The following is a 21,520-nucleotide window of genomic DNA, read 5'->3' on the forward strand; positions in this document are numbered from 1 at the left end:
CTGCTGTAAATGCGATCGTATGTTTCCCTAAAATTTAGAAATGAAATACGAAAATCCTTTATATGTGAAGTCCTTGAGAGACTCCAGCTGCCCATATTTATAAAGCTTCCTAGGCAGTGTTTAGACACTTCTGGCAACTGCGGGGACCTTAGGGGCTGGGTGAATAGCTCTCCCCATGGGTGACAGACACCACAATGCAGAGTGAGCTGAGATGCTCGAATAATGCCCAGGACTCCGTCGGGATCATCCTGAGTTATGTTACTTCCGTTGTCCTTAATTTTAGTTTGACTGCAGTGATGGATGACCAGCTTTCTCTGTGTATTTGCTACTGCTCAGATTTTTTTTTTATTACCATGCTGACCCATAACTGACCACTTGATAATCTGAAGTATTGGGTATCTGGGAATAAACTGGTGCAAAGAACCCATGCACAAGGCTGAGTTGTAATGTTTGCCCTGTGTAGGAGTTTGCTTTCTGCACAGCATCTCGAAGCTTTCCTAGGGCAAGCTACGTCTTAATAGATTGTCTGGCAGATTGCAGCCCCTCCTGTTTGCAATCATATAACTTCCTGAGGCAGTTGCTTATATGGAAAAGAGCTTTTGGAATGCTTATATATTTTTAGCTGTCTCTAATGTAGTGTAACAGATGGAGACAGGGAGGAGAGCCAGAACTGCATGTCCAGCCAAGATGGGCCATCGTGGTCTGCAGACCACAGTGTGGAAACCTCTGTCTCATACACTTGTAGTCCAAGTCTTCCAAAGAAGCATTAAGCTTTAGGGAAAAGTTGTAGTAGTAAAGTTTGCTTTGGATTTGGTATTTTAATTCCCATGTTTAAGTTTAAAAATACAACCCCCAAAATTAAAAGCCCAATTAATTAAAAATAAAGAATCCAAGTTTCACAGGTTTTCATTACTTTTGACAATTTGAAGTATTCTTCTGCCATGTTTGTATCCGAAGCGCAAATTTGCACTGTCCAGAGGAGAAATGGATCACCGACAGGCCAATTTAATGGAAAAAAAGGGAATATCCTAAAAGACAGAAGTTTACGCTGGCAGCGGGCTGTCGTGTTATACAAGTGTATTTGCTGGCTACGAGCTGCCAATGACGCAGAAGGAATGCCCTTCCCAAGCAGGACGCGCGCCTCCCTGTCCTGTGCGGGCTCCCCAGGGCCTGCCCGGCCGAGGAGGCAGATGCTCTCATGAATTCTGGACTTTGTGCGAGTCACCGTGCTTGGAGTACTGTTTAGGGATGTTAGTAAGGTATAAAAATGAGAAGTCAAAACTCCAGAAATCCAAGACAAAACCCACAAAAGAGAGGAGTTAAAGGATGTTTGGCCAGCAGGCCTCCCAGAGAGCAGCCAGAGAGGGAGAGAGGGGCTCGTCTTCTCTCAGAGAGCTGTTGCATACGCTCTCTGTTTTTAAGCATTACTGGCTGTTGTTGAGTCTCAATGAGATAATATGCTAACTGTTACGTCTTTATTCCTTCCAGCTTCATCACATTCCGCTCTTGTGCATATCTGGACAAGAAGCACACAGTTTTTGGAAGGTAAGTGAAGGATATTATGAGCAGCAGTCTAGCAGACATGCTCTCCTGTGTGTCTGAAGCCTGAAGAGAAGAATCTAGTGACTCTTGCAGTTGAACTGGAGCCAAATCCTAACTCACAATCCAGTTCTCCTGGTCGCGATTCGGTGGCCAGCGTTGCATCAGTGCCAGTCATCAGACTCTGCCTTTTTTCCTCTTTCCATCACTGTAAGTTGCCTTACTTCCCTTCTGTGGATGGCCCTCCAAGGAGTCATGAACAAAGTAATCATCGTCCTGTAACCAGCCATGTTCATAATTGTGCATACGAATTGCTGGGACACACGGTTACCTCTTCAACGCTGCTTTCATCCTCTTATGAGCTGTCAGCTGGGAAATTAGTCATGACAGGGCTGCTCTTCATCACAGCATAGAACACAGAGCTTCTGCATAGCTTAGGTCTTTTGGCCCCTTTTCTTCTTTCTTATTCTATGCATGTGTGTGTACGTACGTATGTGTTTATGTATATACGTGTAAAGGTATTACCAGTGCCAAGATAGCAGGGGAACTTCATTCTTTATAAAGAAGTCGCTTCCAAAAGTCTTTTCCAGTCAAGTCCTCACGTGATAAAGATCAAGGTATTTATTACAGAAGATACTACAAAATCTTTCTACTACAGTTTGTCCTTTGCTTCCTTTGCTGCAGGTACATGGTACGTACCAAGTAATGCATAGCTGTTACAACAAATGCCTCTGTGCAAATGGCAGGAAGGGGAATTTTACTAGCCTGCTTCATTGGTAGTTCCTGAGGATTTTAGAGTCTTTTTTAAATGAAAATTTGGTTTTTATTCTTTTCATAGTTTTATCTGTTTGAAAGGCAGCAATTGAAAAAAAATGCATGTGCTGTTTACTTTGACTGGATGTCACACAATTGTGCTGTACAATGGAAGTGATATATTTAATCCATCTTCTCTGCCTGTGAGTTTTTGAGGCAGAAACTGGCTTCATTTTAAACAATTATTTCAGTGCCATTAGTTCCAATACTGATTCTGCAATAACTGCAATCTTTGAAAGATATTTCTTTTTCCTTTCTCAGGTCTGTCCTAGAAAAATTTAAAGTTCCCTTGTCATTTGGTGAAAGCAGATAAATAAAGCAAATTCTAATACTGAAAGCTGAAGCAAGTATATTCTTGGAGGAGTTACATTACCCCATCTTAAGACTATTCTACTTCAGCTACAGTTTGAGTCCTCCTTGCAAAAACCCTATTAAATCCCATACGGTAATGCTGTTGACCTGAGCTTACCACCTCATCAAATAGTATTTGGGTTAGGACAGCTCCGCTGAAAATGTGACTGTTCTTCAGTTCTGGATGCAACCTGGCTTCAGTGAGCATCCCCTATAGTCCCCCAGCGTCTTTGTTGTGTTTCCCCAGTGCGCTCCAGTTTTACCATTCACCAGGAAAGAATTTAGAGAGTAGCTGAGCTTACTGCGGCGCAGGGAGTGTGCTCCCAAAAGCCTTCGCCCCGTACGTCACATCTCGAGTACCTTTTGAGCAAAATAGCTCAGCTGATGTTTCACACTGTACGTTGCCCTTTAGAGAGGAATTACTGTGGTCCAAGTAAATCTGGTAAGTGTATACAGCAGAGATTTGTGCAGTTTTAGCAAAGACTGTCTTAGTTTTTTAACTGTCCTTGCTACTGCAGAAATCTGAACTTGGTTGCCAGAGTAAAGAAGTGCTGCTGCTTCTTTCTGAGCACTGCAAATATCCTTAGCTGAAATACAAAGGAACAACTTTATTAAAAATGTTTTAGAACCGTGTTTGGCTCCCTGCATGAGCACTGACTGACATCTTCATCTGAACACAGAGTAGGTGAATTTTGCTCCGGACCTGCTTGCATGTAAATGCAGATTAATTCAAGGAATGTAAAAAATGAAGATGCTGGAATAGATGGATTCCAGTTACTCTGTATTTATCTACAAATTGAATACTTGAATAATTGAGTTTACCTACAAAATTAATATAAAAGGGTGATGTGTGCAGCTCTTAAGATCTGTGTTCTGTCATCAAAATCCTTCAGCTGTTTTTACCTGCATTTGTTTTTAAAAGCCATAAAAGCCAAAAGATTCAAGAGATTGTACCTCTAGTGAAACTCCAGCTTCGGCTTGCTATTTTAGATCCTGGGTGTTTCCAGGATTTGGCGACTGTATCTGATCTTAGATTGTAGTACAACAGTATCTGGGAGGCATATCTAGGAATACTATCTAGGTTTAAGAATAGAATGAACCCATGAAATCAGAATTCTTTGTTTCCATGAACGCTAAATTGGCTTGTCTTAATTGGATGCTTACTGGCCTGTTGTGACTTTCATGTAGATTTGAGGATTACTTATTTCAGTTAATATAAAAACCTAAATACTCTGATCTCAACTGTACCCTCAGCTATTTCTGTGCGGCTCTGGTTCATGTTAGTGAGTGTCGCATATGTGTGTTTGAGAGCAGAATTTGACCTGTTCGTAATTTGTATAGAACTTTTCAGCAGGCTTTCCATACTTTGGAGAACAAAAAAGAGTGAAAGAGCAACCATTCCCCACCCCTTTCTTCTTTTTTTGGTCCTGTGTGGGATGGAACATTGAAAAGTTCCTTCTCTGGGGCTGCATCTTATTCACGTCCCCACTGGTCTGAAACACAATTTTTGCGTAGTAGCAGCTATTAATGTTGGATGTTTGGCTGTTACGCGTGTTTGAAAACCACACCAGCTGCAGGCAGTGGGACTGTGAAGAGGTGGCACGTGTCTGGCTTGGTGCACTGGAATTTTCAAGTCTCGGGAGAAGGCTGTGGCTGGAGGACAGGGAGGGCATCTTGTCGCGATTGTGCTGCCCACCATAGCAATAACGAGGATGGATGTTACTGAAAATAAAGGAGATAATCTGGCATGGTGGGGCTGCAAAAACAAAGGCAGAGAGTGAGAGATGAATGCCTTCCCCTGGAGGTGTGTTGCAAGCTGCATGGATTTCCTGCTCCAGCAGAGCTGCCTAGATTAAATTAGTAATTACCATTTCTAGTAATTACCATTTCTCCTGACATAGAGAATGCTGTAATTAACGTAGAAACTAACTGGTGGCTTTTGTTGGCTTCTAGCTGGCTGGTAAGAGGTTTAATTTAGAAACTCGCATAATGTAAACCAACCGGCATGCGTTTGCTCGGCACAGAGCGGATGAGAAGCGTTTGCAGGTGACTGCTGGGTGGGGAAGGTCCCGGCCGCTGCTGTTGCGGGCTGGGTGTGCAGGGGCTCCCTCTTGTCCATGCCGCAACCGGGAGTTCAGCTGCTGTGTGAGCTACAGGGATGCCACAGCCCAAACACCAGTATAGGCTCACAGCCCTGCCTGGCGTGCTTTATGAAATTTAGATGCAAGCACATCCCATCCATGTTGTTATGATATTTTCTATTACTCCAATAGCTTACAGCTCCTGTGGATCAGAGACCTGCTACGTTTGCCCTTTATAAGCAGCAATAGAAACATAATCTCTGTCCCAGGGGCTGTGTAAGTAGAAAAGAGGCTGCATACGACAGGGAAGTCACAACAGTGACCCCTTTCAGCCTACCTTCCACCGACAGCTTGCACCTTCTTCAGAACCAAGGGAAAAGAAAACCCCAGGAAGAATGAAGTGGCTTTGTGGATGTTTTGGGGGAGCCTGTTCCACAACTCAAGGGACCGATGAAAAAGTGCATGTTTAAAATAATAGTGGAAGGTGATTGAGCCATGCTGATCAGCAGGAGGAGAGAAATGCTCTCTCTGAATTTTGGGTGCGATTTAGGACAAGCAGGGCACAATGGGCTTGCAAGCGAGGGCAGGTTGCAGGTATGTGATGTGATAAAAAGAAGGGCAAGAGAGGGAGTGGAAAGAAAAGTGGTGTGGTCGGAGTGGCAAGGCTGGAAATGACCTGTGCAGCAGTTCCGTGTGGTTATTAGAGCATCACTTGTGTTTGTCAAGAACTGAGAAAAGGATGTGGCAACTGAGACGGGAGATGAGTGTATGGAGGAGAGTTTTCCCCTTTGTACGTGGCTGCACATATCTGCTTACAGAGATAACTTTTAACTGTCTCTCAAGGTTTCTGCCGCTCATTCTTCCGTTCCCTTGTTCCTGGAAGTAATGAACAAGGGGGTTTGGGAAACCTCGGACTTGGTCAGATTGGAGGCGCGGGTCAGCGGCTGACATGCGCTCAGCTTAGTCTTCTCTTTTCTCCCCTCCTCCCCTTGCCAGATGCTTTTGTGGAAGAGAGTTTTCTTTCCTTGGATAAGTATCACTCTGTATTAAGTATTCCTTAACCTGTTCAATGCTTTCTACTGCAGTTCTGTAGAATGGGGCAATGAAAGTAACTTTTGCCGTCTGAAGTAATTAGCTACGTAAAACAACTACCAGGCATTATTCAGTTACCCAGGTACGGTTAAATAACGCACAGTGTCTGTTTCCACTTGTAACGTTCCCTGTATGATGTTCATCAGTGGACCCCAGTGGCTTCTAAGGTGGAAAACTCTTGTTGCTCTTCTGCTTTAATACATCCGAAGAACGGAGAAACTGCGTGACAGCAGACGAGCCGATTCTGTTGCTGAATCTGCGTAGGGAGCCTGACCTAATTTTGCGCTGCAGAGCCTGCTCCCCAGGCACCGGGTCAGGAGGGAAGAGCAAGGTGGGAAAACAAACCCGGCCTCCGTGTGGAAGCCATGGCCGTGATTTCATGTGGCACACGAGGACTGGGCTGTCGGAGTCGCATGAGGGCTGCTACCGTTTCCAAAACAGTTGTGTGATCTCTGAAGAGGAGCCTGTGCCAAAGCAGAGAAGTCCTTACGTGCCAGGTTCATCTGTTGAGTCTAGTTTCAAAATGCTTTTTCCAAGTCGTTTTATTTTTTCAGCACCCTTCATTACTGTGTCTCACCTGCTAGATTAAGCCCTTATGAGAGACTGAGATGTTTCGACTGCATCCTTGTTGCAAGTTCAAATTGCTCGCTGCTTTCCAGGTTGGGTGTATACAGAGACAACATTCTGTCCTGAGTGTACTTGTTTGTGCATGTATGTGTTGTTCTCTCTGTGTGTGCATATAAATGTATGTACTCCTTTTTATAAAAACAACCTTGAGGGCAGAATGTGTTTACAAAACAACAATATTTCTTTCTGGTTTCTGTTTCTAGTTTACAACACTTTTTAAAAAAAGTCCAGACGTTGTTCTTGTATCTTCTTCTGACCAGGAAACTCTTATCGTCTTGGACCGACCATCCCCAGCATTGCATAAAGCTTAAGTCCTATAATTCTTCCAAACTGAAATAGGAGAAATAGGGAGTCTGTGTGTGAATGTCTGTGAGGCTGCTAGGGAGTGCAGTTTTCTTTGGGAGCAGCACTGGCTAATGTAGCAGCGAGACTTTCATTGGCATATTGCAAATGGATGGAGCTTGTTCCAGATATTTCACTTATATTTATGCGAAGACATTGGCAGGGGTTATGAAGCAAGGTTGCTAGTTTGCATTAAGGAGCCTTAACAGGAAGTAAGATTTTAAATAACATCTCTAAATTTGAAATGCAAAGATTTCCAGCGTTAACTGAGCTCAGTTTTCAAGAAAACAGAACTGTACGAGTAAGCACACATTGTTGTTTTCATTCCTATGCTAACAGAAAAATCCTAAATGTACTTACCTTGTCATCCATGCTTAAATGTAATGCAACATTTATCAAGCTCCTCTAAAAATACAACAAGCTGTCTCAGATGCTGAGCTAAATATATAGTTGAGATCATCATTTCTCTGTTCAACATCTACTGGAAGTACACAGCAAACCCTCGGTTTCACTGGTTCTTCTAAAGCAAATGCAGGCTTGAAGGTATCATCCTTTTCGCTGCTGGATGTCATCTGAACTTCCGTTTAAACCTCACTTGGTCGATTGAGGACAAAGCATCTGTGGCACCTTATAAAGGAACAGAGCCACGAACAGTGGAAAAGGTTAAACTTGTTTCTGCCCTTCTCCCTGCCCTCCCCTGCTGTGCTCCCAGCTCAGCCCAAGTGCCGCTGAATGAGAAAGGCTAACGCGGTGGCACCGGCCGCGTAACGCGCTTAGCACGTGTCAAGGGTAGAAAGGGATATCGGTCTGCACTTCTGGAGTCTGCATTTTGTTTTAATGAAAATGATGCACAGAGTTCCTTATGCTGAGACTCAGATTTATTCACAGAACAGGCTTTATCTCTTTTTGTTCAAAGTTAGCGGATATTAGAATAATATTAAGTAGTGACTCTCTCTTTAGAGGTTTTTTTAATGCTTTAATGTACTGGTCTGATGGTCTTTTCTACGTATAACTTGTATGGGCTTTTTTCTTGGCAAGGTGCCTGTGAGCTTGTCTTCTTACATCCAGAATATGTGTTGTGGGACAGGCAAAGAATCCCCAAAGCTTCTCCAGTGTATTGGTTTCCTCACTCCGTGAGGAGCAATTGCTGTAACGGATGCCAGTGCATGGGCTTAGACACATTATATCTCATCAAACTGGTTTTAGTGCTGCAATGCAACGTCATGAGATTTGACAGTAAGAACATGTAATGTTTTGAGAGCCTGCATGTATGTTGTCTCTCTACTTGGACATATCAGAGGGAAGTTTGCCAAATCCTTTACGGTTTGAGACTTTGAGTTGAAATATTCCTTTTTTTTTTTTTTTTTTTTTTTTTTGCATCCAGCCGTGAGTGCCCTGATTAATGTGTAGTTCAGTTTTTACTGGATAGGTGATGTTTGCAATCAGATCTTGTCCTTTTTGGATTTTAATTTTTACTGATGAAACACCAGCCTCAGCTGGGCCTGATCCTTCGCAAGGCTTCCAAGTGCTCTGTGAACAAAAGTGGCTAGTAAATTACTTTCAGTTCCTCTGGTCAGAGCTCTCTTCTCTGAGCTGGTGGTTTGTATTCAAATTCAGCTTTATTTTTTATCGGTATTATGGCAGTGTCTAAAGACATAAACCTACATTGAGAGCTCACTGCGCTGACACTGTAATATGCATAGAGATACACTCTGCAAAACGTTAGAGAATGCAGGGGTGTAAAAGAAAGCAGTTTTCCATTTTAGAGACAAGAAGCTAAGAAGAAAAGAGAATGACATGCTCTGCAGGCGTAGCAACTTTGTCTTCTCCCCCCTTAGCCCTTTATAATCATGCCAAAATAGACTATTTAGGTCATTTACTGATGACCTGTGAATGCCATGTCTATCACAGCCTTCTAAAATGTGCAAGTGACAAAGTATTCCCAATAACGTTTAATGAGCATAGCAAACGAAGATCCGTGAGCATCGCCAAATTGCATTAGGGCTAATATTGTGGGAGGTCTTGCCATGGGCTAAGGGATTACTCAGTTGCGATTGCCAGTGCATAGCTGATGTGGCTATTTCAAATTATCAGAACCTAATTAAATGAAAACATACGAGCTGATAATGAATGAAGCTGTTGGCTAGAAAATCCTCCAGTATTAAATCAGAAGTTTCCTTTAGGGGCAATTAAAATACAGTGAATATATCTTCGGCTGTGTGTTAATCATCAGTATTATAAGTGAATCTGATAGTGGCCTGGAGGAGGATTTTAAAATTGAGTTTTTGTTATGAACTTTCCAAAGTTCATGCAGGGTCTTCAAGCCCTGTGCTGCTTCCCCCAGTGTGCTACCTCCAGTTGCCAATGAATGAGGCTGTTCTAGCCTGCATACATGTTTTTTAATTGTTCTTAGAAGTCACGACCTGATTACAGCATATCGGCAGGCTTTGGGGAGCAACCGGGAGACGTTTGGAGCAGTGCAGCAGCAGCGAACTGTCGGCAAGGATGGCTCTGCTGAAGGCGGGTGCGGAGCAGCGTCCTCTCTCACTTGCGTGGTTTTGCTGGCTGTGATGGGGTCTGTCTTCTGGGTTGCATTTAGTGCCCGTCCCAGCCCGCGGGCGGCACTGAGGGCAGCGGTGCTGCACTGCGCACGGGGGTGTCGAACGAGAGGGACCCGCTTGCCTCTCAAACCACGGTGGTCAGCCTGTTCCGTTTGGTTAACGTGGCTCTTGGGAGGAGCGCGTGATGCGTGTAAATGGTGCGGTGTGGTAGCAGAAGTTGTACGTCTCTGTTGGGTCAGCCGAGACCATCGCGGGTGATAGCCAGGGGCCTCTCCCGGTGCTGGCCGCGCAGGCTGTCGTGCCGGGACTGGACAGGGCTGCCTGGCTCTGAAACAACTGCGAGAGAGAGATATCGTAGTAGAAGTAAATGTGTCAAATACCTGTGATATGATGTATCTTTTGGTTGAGGTATTGCTCATTTCTCTGATACGAAAGCAGAGTTCGGTGATAAAACACTACATATTCCACCAGTTTGATTTTTTTTTCCCACCAGTTTCATTTAATTTGATTTTCCTCCATTTCATCTGCATAGCCTTTGGCAGCCTACCTGTGCTGGTACCCGTAATCCCAGCAACAGGCTTCAAAACAGCTGCCACCCCGCGAAGGCTGGAGGATTGCTGGCTCTGGGATTGCCCCGTCCATGGGAGCCCTGGGCTCCTCGATGGCCGGCTCCTGCCCTCACCGCTGAGCTCCTGGCCCCAAGCTCCTCTGGCTCCAGGAGCAGTGTTCTTGAGAATTACGGCTGCTTCTCATTGTCCCGCAGCCATTAATATGGGCTGTATTTTTGGTTCCTGGCCATGTGGCTTGGCTCTGTTAAAACAGATGTTGTCCAGCTAAAGCCTGCTTTTCTAAGGGATCTGGATCGCTCGGCATCAACGGCCCGTCTTTGTCTTTATTTACTGCTCTTCTAAGTATAGCTGTTTTCAAATTTAATTGGGGATGATGATGTGGATAAAAGTGTTAAATACCCTGGGACCAAGATCTGATGGCAGCAGGACCCCTCTGGAAACGTACTGACTCAGGGGTTTTTATTTCAAATTAGATTTTGACACCTGTCAGCCAATTTTTTTATTTAATGTGTGCTGTGTTCATTTCGTATCGTTCTGGTTTCTCAATCAAAATATCAGCTGCCTTCCAGAAGTCTGTTCCACGGACACTGTTATCCCTGTTAAGCACATCTGTCGTCTCAAAGTAGAAGGTTGTTTGACAGACTCTGTTTTCCACAAAACCTTGTTGATTGCCGTTGCATATTTCCTTTCTTTCTTAATCATGTCCTGTCTCCGCTATTCCATTATTTTGCTAGGATAGATGCCAGGATGACAGGCTTATAATTATCTGGGTCACCCCATTTATCCTTCCTGGAACTTTCCCATTGTTCCATGTGTTTTTTTGAAAATGAACATACAACAGTCCCGAAAGTCTTCAGCCTTTCTTAAACATTGTGAAGCAAGTATTTGGATATGTTGACTTGAAAAATGAGAGGCCGGGGAACTAACATCCTCATAAATAAAAACTGTGACGAACAGTGTCCCGGCGTTATCTTGTGGCTGTGACTCGATGCTCTGCGGCTTTCCCAGAGCCCTCGCAAGCTCACGGCCGTGCTGCGCTTTTGGAGCAGCCCTCTGCTTTCTGCGTTGCTGGTGTTATTGTGGACAACTCTGTCACTGCTCTCCCGTAGTGCTGTAGTCATGATTCCCTTTCTTCCTAGTATCACTCTTTGGTCTCATATACCATTTTAAAAAAAAAAGGTAAAAAATTGGAAGTTAATGAAACCATTTGCTTTTTTGACTGGATCGGTTGGGTTATTTTTCAAGGCTCATGGGAGTAACAAATAAGCTCCAAATTTATGGATGTAGCATTAGCAAGTGAACCCATTTTGGAATGGGTTTGTGTCTTTTTGCACGGACAGCTGTCCACAGTCACTTGTTCTCCATCTGGCTGGTTTGTGTGGCTACTGGGTTGTTGGAGAAATGGCTTTGCTTTGCCTCTGAGTGTTTGACTTTTCCGTGTTCTGTTTAATTTTAAATTCAAATCCCAGATTTGAGAAAAAATTCTTACCTTCCACACTGAATGACATTATCTTAGGTCTTCCAAGTACAGTTACTGACTCCCCTTCCCCCAAACACGGTGGTTTAAAAATCTGCTAGAGTAATGGGCATAAATTAGATATATTAGATGTAAGGGTGCAGGAATATTTTGAGTGTGTTCTGACAGCTGGAAATTGTGTCTTTCCTCTTTTAGAGTGGTTGGTGGCTTTGAGACTCTGACTGCTATGGAGAATGTGGAAAGTGACCCAAAAACAGACCGTCCCAAGGTACGTGTGAAGCAGCAGGGGCTGCGCAGGAGGGAGTGAATGCACATGGCCTCGCGTGGCACTGCAGTTCACCCCGCTGCTGCTTCTCCGAAAACCGAACCTGGGGGAGATGGCGCAACTTAATCAGCAGATTGAATAGCTCTTCTCTTCTGCTCCCAGGAGGAAATCCGAATTCAGACAACAACCGTTTTTGTTGATCCGTATGAAGAGGCAGATGCCCAGGTGAGGATAGTTGGTTGGTTGGTTTTTTTTTTTTTTTTGAAAGGCCAAAGCTCTTCTTTGGAGAACTTTGTAACTTAATGCCTTTTCTTGGAACATGGGCAGCCCTCTGGCTCATATGGTTGCAAACTAAGATTAAACAGCTGCCGTTCAGCATTGCCTTCTGTGCCAGGATCATCGCCGCTCTTTCAGCGGAGAGGTCTTGTAACTGAGTCTGGCACGGCTCCCAGTCCATCACGCTTCTGATGGTTTCCTTTCTAAATGCCCACAGTAGCTATGGGTAGCTGCAGGTGAGAAGAGAGGAGTCTTGTTATAATGGCTGCAGACAGCCTGTTTGTAGTGGCCCTTGAGGTCTGCCTCCTAAAGCCTGCCCTGTAATCATAGCAGTGCCTTAAAGCTTCAAAGAATTGTAGACATTTTCTCCTTACTCTGGATTAGCTCTTGCAACAGCTTGTACTCTTTGCTTCCCACAGGTTGCTGCAGAAAGAGAGAAAGTCCAGCTAGAAGAAGAAGCAGCCAAAACAAAAGCTGAGGTGGTCCCACCAAAGAAAGAGGTCCAGACTCCTAAAACTTACCGGCAGGGGATTGGAAAATACATTAACATGGCTGCAGCGTGAGTTCCCTGCCCATCTGATCTTTGTTCAGTGTTTTAGTTGCCTTTCCTGCTGGACGCTGACCCTGTCCAGTGCCATTACTCAGGTGTTTGGTTTGTGCCAGCAGGCTTTGCAAAGACACCTTCGTGCAGTCCTAACAGTCAAGAGTTCCCTCTACTTCTGTTGTTTTTCAAGATTACAAGCTAACTGAGCTTTGCTTTTAGCACCAGCGTGTGCTGACTTCAGAACTGTAGATGCGTTTCCACAACTCAGAAGTCCTTGAGGAACTGTACTGTGTCGCTTCCTGCACCATCTTTTATTCTCTTCCTCTTCTGCAGCTATTTCTGAAGGCCATGGTCCCACAGATGTTTCTCTTTTAGCAGCTTCTCCCCTGCACAAAGCAGTTGCCTTAAACCCATATCAGTCTGCTGATCTGGTTCCCTGTTCAGCTGCACAAACAGTTGTACCAGCACAACTGAAACGGCCGGAAAGGGGAGCAGGTTCCCAGGCTCGCCGTGGGAGCACGGGGCGTCTGGCAAGCAGCTCCAGGGAGCCTGGCTGGTTGTACAGGCTTGTCCTAAAGCACCCTCTCCCAGACACCCTTTGTACACCCGTTGGGATTGGCAGCATCGCTTGCTTTCCTAAGGACAGTACAGAATCCCACCTGAGTGGCAGCTTTGCATGAGTTTTGGATAAATTAAAATAAATGCCTTCCACTTGATTTTTCGCAGACTTCTCTAAAAGCATTTGCAAAAATGCTGTTGTCTGTCTGCTGCATAAAGGCATGTATTTATGCATACGCAGATCTGGACAGCGATTTAATCAGCTTGTATGTGCCTGCGTGACTTACAGACATTTGCATAACTGAGAACAAAATTATGTTAGCCCATGTAGGTCAGTTTGGTGTGTCAGTTAAACGTCTCAGTTACAAAATATTGCTTGTCCCTTAAAATATTATGTTCAGCTTAAAATTGCTGCCATTCTGCACTGTATTTACAGAGGAAACCCAGGCAGAGTTTGCAGCTCTGTGGAAAGGGCCAAGTAGTATAGAAAGGACTTTTCTTTCCTAGGCCTTTGCTCATCGCAGCCTGTCTTGAAACTGGGATTTTGGTCCGTAGCAGCCCTTTGGCAGGTTCAGGGTTCTCGGTTCTCCCTATCGGCTACTGATACCTGACAATAAAACCACAGTACGTGAGCTGGCTGTGTAGTGTTTCCATGGGGCTGCAAACTCTGCTCGAGGGAGGCTGAGAATAGCAGCAGCGACTGCAACAGGCCGCACTCAAGGAACAGGAAAGGATCTGAAAAACTTACCCAGCTGCTTTACACCTAATGCCCCATAAATCCTTTTGCTGCCACAAATGCAGGTGAGAAGGCGGGGAGAGAACTTGTGGCTCACGTTTTCATTGTGACTGTGCTAAAAAAGTACAGCTGTTAAATCTTCAGCTCTGGCCTGGAGAACTTGTTGGGTTTTGAACGTGTTCCTGGAAGCGTTCAGAGCCTGACCTGAGCCATCCGCACATCCCCACCCTCCCTCTTTTTGGGTATGCCAAAGGCCCCCGTCCCCACCCGCCCTGCGGTGCCCACTGGCACGGAGCTTGTGCTCCTCTCTCGTTGATAAGGGATGGGCTGGCTCCGGCGTAGCTGTTGCTGGGGGAGGAAAGGCATCCAGCTGCCCTGTCCCATCGAACAGTAAAGAGTCCCTGAGAGCTGTTTTCACTTTGGCTCCAGGAAGCGCAGCGTGGAAGATGACGGGCCCTCAACCAGCACAGCTGCGAAGAAAGAGAAAAAGAGCACAGGCTTCGGGGACTTCAGCTCCTGGTAGCAGCGCGGGGAGCCTAGCACTGGAGCAGCACAGCAAAGAAGAAAAGGCGGCCTCCCACGTGTCCTCAAAGAGCCCGAAAGACAGTCTGTCCTGGGGAGGGAAGGCACCAGCCTGCCTTTCCACTGGGCAAGAAAACTGTTGCTTTGTTAAGGCTGGTTAATGTGGCTTTGTTTTCTAGAGAGCTGCATTCCCCCCACTGCATCTTCCTCGAAGGCCTTTTTGTTGTTGTTTTGCTAAGCGGGGAGCAGGCAGCCCAGCTCCGCTGGGGATTAGCTGGAGCCTTTCTCTGCTTGGCTGGCAGCAGACCAGGCAGCGCCCAGCCTTGCAGGACGCTACTTCAGTGAGCAGCTGCGTTGGTGAAAGGGCTCCTTTTACAGGTAATCGTTTCCAGATGAGCCAAGTCTGCCAAAGGAAGGAACGAATTAAAGTGCTGGGGAAGCGCCCATGCTGCTGTGGTGCTTTGCAGAGGGGAGGGAGGGCTTCAGCCTGTCCTGCCCTTCCCTCCCAGCTGCCTTTTGCTAGTTCTCAACAAGGACCAATTCTGTCTCTTGCTCTTCGCGGGCCCGCGTCCTGGCTGGGCTGACTGCTGTCAGTCTCCGCAGGGCCTCGCTCTCTCCAAAATGAGCTCTCTCTGTACCCGGTTCAGTCTCTGCCAGCCTGGGAAGCAGCGGATCTAGACGGGGAGCCTGGGGTAGCTGCACCGCTTGTTCCTCCCAGCGGCTGGCCTTCCCTCAGCCACTGGGCAGCCAGAGGGGCCAGGATGGTTCAAACCTGCCCTCGGGTCCCACAGGCCACACAGCCTGGAGCAACTCAGCAGGAATAGAAACAACTTTTTTTTTTTTTTTGACCATCCCTAAAGCCTGCTGCTTGCAGGGGAACACACACCATAGTCTGCCCTGACATCAGTCTTCCCATCCTTAGGGAAAACCATATAATATAGGTGACAGGCGCCTCGGAGATTTCCGTTGCATACCCACAAATTATTAGGAAGCTTGATAAAGGCGTTATGGGGTAAAGATATATCAGCCTGTGAAGTTCTAATGTTTTAATCCAAAATCTAGGTTAGATCCTGAATATTACTTTTCAATTCATCTTACGTGTTTTCAGATGACAGAAATACCCTCCCTACCTCTCTACGTGGCTGAGGAGATAGATAGTTTTGTAATCAGCTTTGTAACAATACATTTATATTGGTGGTTTCATGTTTTAAGAGAAGATTCCATTTATATGAAATTGCTGTAAAAACTTTTGGTAAAATGTTTTGCATTAAATGCTTTTTATTTACTTTGGAGTGCTTGCCTTTGACTGTTCAACTGTCATTTCCAAGATCATGGCATTGCAGCGTTGATTGTCGTACAAGGAAATGATTCATTCCTACTCTTTAAGATGCTCGTAAGGAACTCTGGGATCTTTGCGGATATGATTACATCTTTGTTAAATCATAGGAAGTTCAAACTAGTCTGAAAGAATAATAGGGGGTTTTTGTTTTGCAGCATTTCGCAGTGCCTAAGTTTGAAATAACGTGTTTGATTCCTGGAACAGGGGATGCGATGGTACTTTCCTCAAGCTGAGATTCTTGGGTCTTGCTGAAACGTCTTGCTTCTCCTGGGCTGGCCTTTTCCTGATAAATTGCTGTTGATCCCTTCTACCTAACCTCTGCTTCAGCGCGTTTTTGAGTCGTCAGGTTCACAGTATTGCTAGAGCTGGAATAGGCAGTTCAATGAAATCCGTAAAACACTTTTTTTGTACTATATTAAAATGGAGATTATTATGAAAGAAAGGAGCTTTTGACTACAAGGAAGGCGGCAGTGTGGCAAGGACTCCCATTTCAGCAAGAGTCCTTGTTACAGACTGATAGGAGGGACAGTTTCCTTTCGCAGCGGCAGGCTGCAGAGATACCCACCCGCTTTCCCTTTCTGCTCCAGCTTTTTGGCAGGGCTCACTGTGGTCCGCGAAGGACCGCTGCCATGCGAAGTGCAGACGGGACTGCTGCCTTTCCAAGCACTGCCTTTGCGCTGCCTGTTTCATTACGATTTCCCACCATAACATCAGACACGCAAAAAAAGAGCGATTTCCTGGCTTCGTGGAGGGGCTGAGTGCAGCCCTTTTCGTTTCGCTCTGAGCAGGGGTGAAGCTCTTCAGCCTCCGCTCGCTGCTCGGCCCGACTCCCGGTCTCGGGCTGGTCTGCTGGTGCTCCCCGCTGCTGCTGGTACCTGCCAGGCGGGAGCCGCGGGCGCTGGCCCGGCCCCGGGGTGCCGCAGCGGGGCTCAGAGGCTGAGCCGCTCGGCCGAGGCTGCGTGCTGAGCCAGCAGCCGGGCTGGGCTTTGTACCCAGAACCGTCGGTGCTCAGGCAACCAGGCCCTGCAGCAAATTTTTGTTCTAAACTCCCACCTCTCTGCTCCCTCCCACACCTGTGTTTTTGCATACGTGGTCATTTTTTTTAACTTCAGCTTTTCTTCAGATCAACAAAACCACAGGGACAATGTGGCACAAGCTCTTCTCTAAAAGGTGAGTGAAAATGGTGAACCGTGCGGATGGGGGCACTGCCCAGAGAGCAGGGCAGTCTGGTGTAGCCCTCATTTTTAAAAAAACTGGCTCTTTGCTAGGTGACTTGCAGAGTTTCCACTGCCTGAGTCGGGAAAGGGGAGGAAAAAGGCTTTGCTGAAACCTTTTCTGCCCCTTTCATCGCTTGGTTCTCCAGCAAGGACGGTGTGTTAAGGGAACACCCAAACCAGCTCCCGCTGTGGCCGGAGGGGTAGGCAGGAATTGTGCAGCCTTACGACAGAAAATCTCTCCTGGGAACCGCTGTGCTATTCGTAAGCACATTTTTACATTCTTTGTCTTTGATACTTTTCCAGTAAATGTGCTTAGAGAGAAAAAGTAGGATTTTAACCAGAGGCTGAAATAGCTTTTGTCTGGCCTTGGTTAGAATAACACCAGCGCGCCCTCACTTTGCATACCTGAGTCGTTTTGCTGAAAAGCAGAGGCACTGGGTGACCAGTAAATTCATCGTTTCCTGAGATCTGGCACTGTAGCAGCAAACACCAGAAGCACAAAACACCCTCGGGAAGGCGGTGGCATGCGGGAGGGCTGGCAGCCCTGACCGCTCGCTTCCACACCGCCGCACGAAGACGGGGGGGCTCGCGGGAGCCTCAGCACTTCACCTCTGCTTTGCCTGGTGTGAATTCAGCCGGACCCCTCAAGGACCGTAGCATTGTCTGTCTGGGAAACAACGCTAATTCGATGGTTTTCAAGCTAAATAGCTGCAACTCTGCTTCCATATTTACCAAGAAGAAAAGCCCAAAATACTGCTGTTCAGTGTAATTTTGCCTGTTACCTGCTGGCTTGAATTGCTACAGCCCGCTCTCCTGGAAGCTTGTACAAGCAATTGCTCTGCTTCAGCGTAAGATGGTGGATTGTGCTGGTTCCCGCCTCCCGTGGGGCCATGAATTGGGAGCAGTGTGTAGTCAGACTCTGTGTTCCAAGGTCTCCGAGAAAATCCTGCTTCTCCCTCCAGCTCCTTTCAAGACAGGGACCAGGCAACGAGTGTTCCTCAGAGCCCACGCCGCTCTCGGCCGTCAGGGCAAGGGGCTCGATGGGGGGGAGCAGAGGCACGTGCAGAATTCAGCCCAGCTTGGCTCACTGCCCATCTGTGCTGAATTTACTCCAGTTTACAGCTTCTCACTGTGAATTAAAAACCACGCAGAACATGCCCCTGCCAGGCACTGCTCCAGGCAAAGGGCTGTCGTATCCTCTTGAGCCTGACCAGTGGGCACAGGGAAGATGCTCAGGACCCGGACCAGCCGCCATTGGGATGCTGTCAGTACCAGAAGCGGAGCAGAGCACGGGCAGCGACAAATGGACAAAGACAACCTGGAGGCGCCTGTGGTGGTCGGTACGACGGGGACGGGGGAAGGAAGGGCTGCTGGGTGTGCCAGCACATCTCGCTGCAGCCTGGCGTGCAGATTGCAGCTATCAGACCCTTGAGGTGGCTGCCGGACCCACCAAGCAGCGGAGCTAAAGCAGAGGAGGTGAGAGAAGCGCCGGTGCCGCCTCCCAGGGCGCTCCCCGCCTCGCAGGCTTGGGATCTCACAGCGCACATCAGGAGGTGGCACATCCCTGCCCCGAGGCACCTTGCACAGGCGTCCTTGGGAACCTCGCAGAGGGGAACCAAATACCTGATGGGACCCATTCTGCTCTCCAGGTCTTCCCTCGCCAATTCCTGGCAGTTTTTGCAGAGGTTTCCCAATCCTTAGTGCCTCCATATGCACCTGCCACGTGGCATATGCTTGCACGTTGGCTCTGATACAGACCTACTGACCCCAGCCTCTGCTGGGGCTGCTGAGCTCTTTTTCTGTGTTTTCCAACCCGACTTGGCCCCAGAGATGTCAGGGTGAGAAGCCAGGACGAGCACCCACTTCCCTGCCCAGGTGAGGGGCACTGGTGCCCCTTTGGTCCCTTGGCTTTGACTTGATGTCCATGGTCTGAGCTTTGATGCAGCTTCTGTTCAAGAGCGGTGTTGAACCACCCCTAGGCTGGCTGCAAAGTTGCCAGCAGAAAACAAAAATCCACTTCTCAGGTCGTGGTGGGGCTCCTGTGGGTGCTGGGCATCCCCCCAGGGTGAGCTGCTTGCCAGTGGCTCTGGGGCAGCTGCGGCAAAGGCCATCTTGTTGAAACCAAGGGAGCGTGCTAAGGCTGTGTGTTCCTCGCCTAGCAGGAAAAGCAGAACTAACAGCAGAAATAATGGCAGCAAAAGCTGCTCTTTATCTGCCCAGTTCCCTTTGGAAGAGCCCGTGGTCCCATAGGAAACTTGCAGGAGCAATGCTGTGTCTGGCTGGGCCGTGCGGCGCAGCTGCCTGGGAGATCGGCTCCGAGTCGATGCATTTTGTGCCATTGGCACCGAGGCTTTACGGACAGCGAGGTAAAGGCTGTCTTTCGAGCTATAGAAATAGTTTAGGGCAGCTGCAGGCCTTGTGGTTGCATGTGGATGGGCTTGCAGGGAAGTACAGGGTTTTGGTTCCAAAGCAGCAGCGCGTGGGTTTAGCACTGCCTACGCTGGGGCGTGGAGGGCTGGTCTGCACTGCCCCAGTCCTGCACGCGGGTGGCAGATGCCCGTACCACGACCAAGCAAAAGCAGTGAAGAGCTGTGCTGCTAAATGCAGCCAAATCATGGCCAAGCCCTTCCAAGTAAGGAGGACGCTGAGCGTGCTGGAGCCGACGGGTGCCAGAGGGTCCGTGCCGCTGACTCCGCGCTGTCGCGAACGCAGCCAGATGGGCGCAGCACTGGCACCGGTGACCCCAGCATGGGCTGCGTCAGTCCCCTCGGCTGGTGGCAGAGCCGCGGGCATGGCCATGGCCACCCTGCAGCCAGTGGGAGCAGCTGGCAGATAAACCCAGTGCTCGGGCGCTGGGTTATAAGTATCGCTTACTTCTGGGATCCCCCGCCACCCCTCGGCAGCGGCGTTTGGAAGGAACAGGACGCCGGAAACCTTGTGCCAGGAAGCAGCTTTTATAAGCAAGGGAGGGGATTTGCCAAACACCCCCCCAAGTTTCAATGCTGTTTGCTTTGGAGAAGGCAAACAAACTAAATCAGACTGCACAGGAAGGAGGCGGGCAGCTGCCTGCCCCGGCCGGCAACGGGTTACACCGCACCGCGCAGCCAGGAATTTCTCGCTTCCTCTCTTTTTTTGGAAAGCGAATTTGTTGTCATGGCTGTGGCAGAGGATTTAACCGCCCTGTGCCGTGACTGCGGGGAAGGGGCCGGAGCTGAGGCTGTGCTCAGAGGTTGGGCAGCACAGCCCCTCCGCTCCAGGACACCCACCTCCACGGCAGCAACATCCAGCTCCTGGGTGTCCCCGTCCCTGCCACCCACAGGGACCAGGTCCCCGCTGCAGTGCAAGGCTGTCACCGGGCTGCGGTGCTGGGGGGGACAACAGGGTGGCATCACACCCTCCTGCCCTGCCGGGCAGCCACCAGCGTCCACCTGCCCAGCCCACGCGCTGCTTTAGCTCACCGATCTGGCACAAACAGCCAGCGGCGGGTTTGCTTCTCAGGCCTTAAACCCTGCAGCAGAAAACACCTCTAAAAAAGCAAAAGGAGCTCGATGGGTGGATCGGAGAGGAGAGAGGCTCCCAGTGGCGTCAACGCCTTCCCCACTCCCACAGCTCCCTCCTCCCGCACGTCTTTGGGCAGCCCAGGTGGGTTTGGGGAGGCTCCAGCCGTGGCTGCCGGTGCCCAGCGAGCAGCAGTTACGGCCACGGAGTGTCGTGGCCGACCGCAGCGTGTGCGTCTCACACTGGGTGTCTTCACTGGGAGGCAGCGGTAGCTGGTGAGCTGCGGCGCTGCATTGGGGCCAACAGCCACAGCACAGCTGTTCGCAGCTGAAAGCATGCATGAAAGCGTGCATAGGGATTTTTAAACAGAAAGCACGCTGTGACCACGGGCTGGGGCACCCCATGGCCCCAGGAGGGACGTTGCCACTGAAGGGACATGGGGCCCTTTGGGACAAACACCAAGGTGGCTCTGAAAAGCATCGGGGGGAGAGCTGAGTCTGGGGGGCATCCTGCAGCGAAGCGGCGGTGGGGCTGGGGAGCCTGAACCCTACTGAACTTGGCCCTCGTGCCTCGCGGCGTTGCCACGTTAGCGTGGGGCACGGCGGGTTGCTGCGCGGCAGGGGGCCGTGGGGGCTGCGCACGGCTCCTCGGCGAGGCCGGCACTGACTCACCCTCCACTGAGCTCAGGCGCTGCAGCCCGCTGACTTCATCTGCTGGAAATAGCAACTGAGGAGGAACCGTCTCTCTGTCACCACCGTACCCGTATAGACTCACAGGCGCTCGCTGCTGCCTGCGCTGCTGCCTGCACCCCAGCCCCAGTCGCGGGAGCTGGTTGAGCCCCAAGGCAGGAGCAGCCCCCCGGCTTGCCCCAGCCTGGACACATGCTGGAGCTGCTCTGCGCGGGACAGGACAGGATGGGGCCCTGTGGCTGCACAGGGCCAGCGGCATTTGACAGCCGAGGTGCTGCCGGCCCCGCGAGGGACGGTGCAGGATGCTGCTGCAGGGGTTGGTGAAGTCAAAGGGTTTCAAGGCCAGAGAGATCATGGCTTTATCTACCCCACCTGCTCGTACAGCACAGCCAGCGCAATTTGCACTCAGGCCAATAATGGCTTC

The 21,520-nt window shown here is 48.7% G+C and overlaps 1 protein-coding gene across 6 annotated transcripts in view; it reads left to right on the top strand.

The window, feature by feature from the left end:
• The window catches only part of PPIL2 (peptidylprolyl isomerase like 2), a 75,100-nt gene extending 59,450 nt beyond the window's left edge, over positions 1 to 15,650 (top strand). For 4 of the 6 annotated variants that reach the window (XM_087754485.1, XM_087754489.1, XM_087754488.1 and 1 more), the window contains 5 exons: positions 1,489 to 1,545; positions 11,648 to 11,720; positions 11,880 to 11,942; positions 12,413 to 12,552; positions 13,603 to 14,254. In XM_087754485.1, the coding sequence (XP_087610611.1) occupies positions 1,489 to 1,545; positions 11,648 to 11,720; positions 11,880 to 11,942; positions 12,413 to 12,552; positions 13,603 to 13,699 (430 nt within the window). In that variant the 3' untranslated portion in view covers positions 13,700 to 14,254. The other 2 variants (XM_087754486.1, XM_087754491.1) reach the window with 1 other exon arrangement.
• Positions 15,651 to 21,520: the final 5,870 nt, after the last annotated feature.

Source organism: Nipponia nippon, unplaced genomic scaffold (genome assembly GCF_047370975.1).
Source record: "Nipponia nippon isolate SJK-2023a ecotype South Korea unplaced genomic scaffold, ASM4737097v1 scaffold_18, whole genome shotgun sequence".
Classification (NCBI taxonomy): domain Eukaryota; kingdom Metazoa; phylum Chordata; class Aves; order Pelecaniformes; family Threskiornithidae; genus Nipponia; species Nipponia nippon.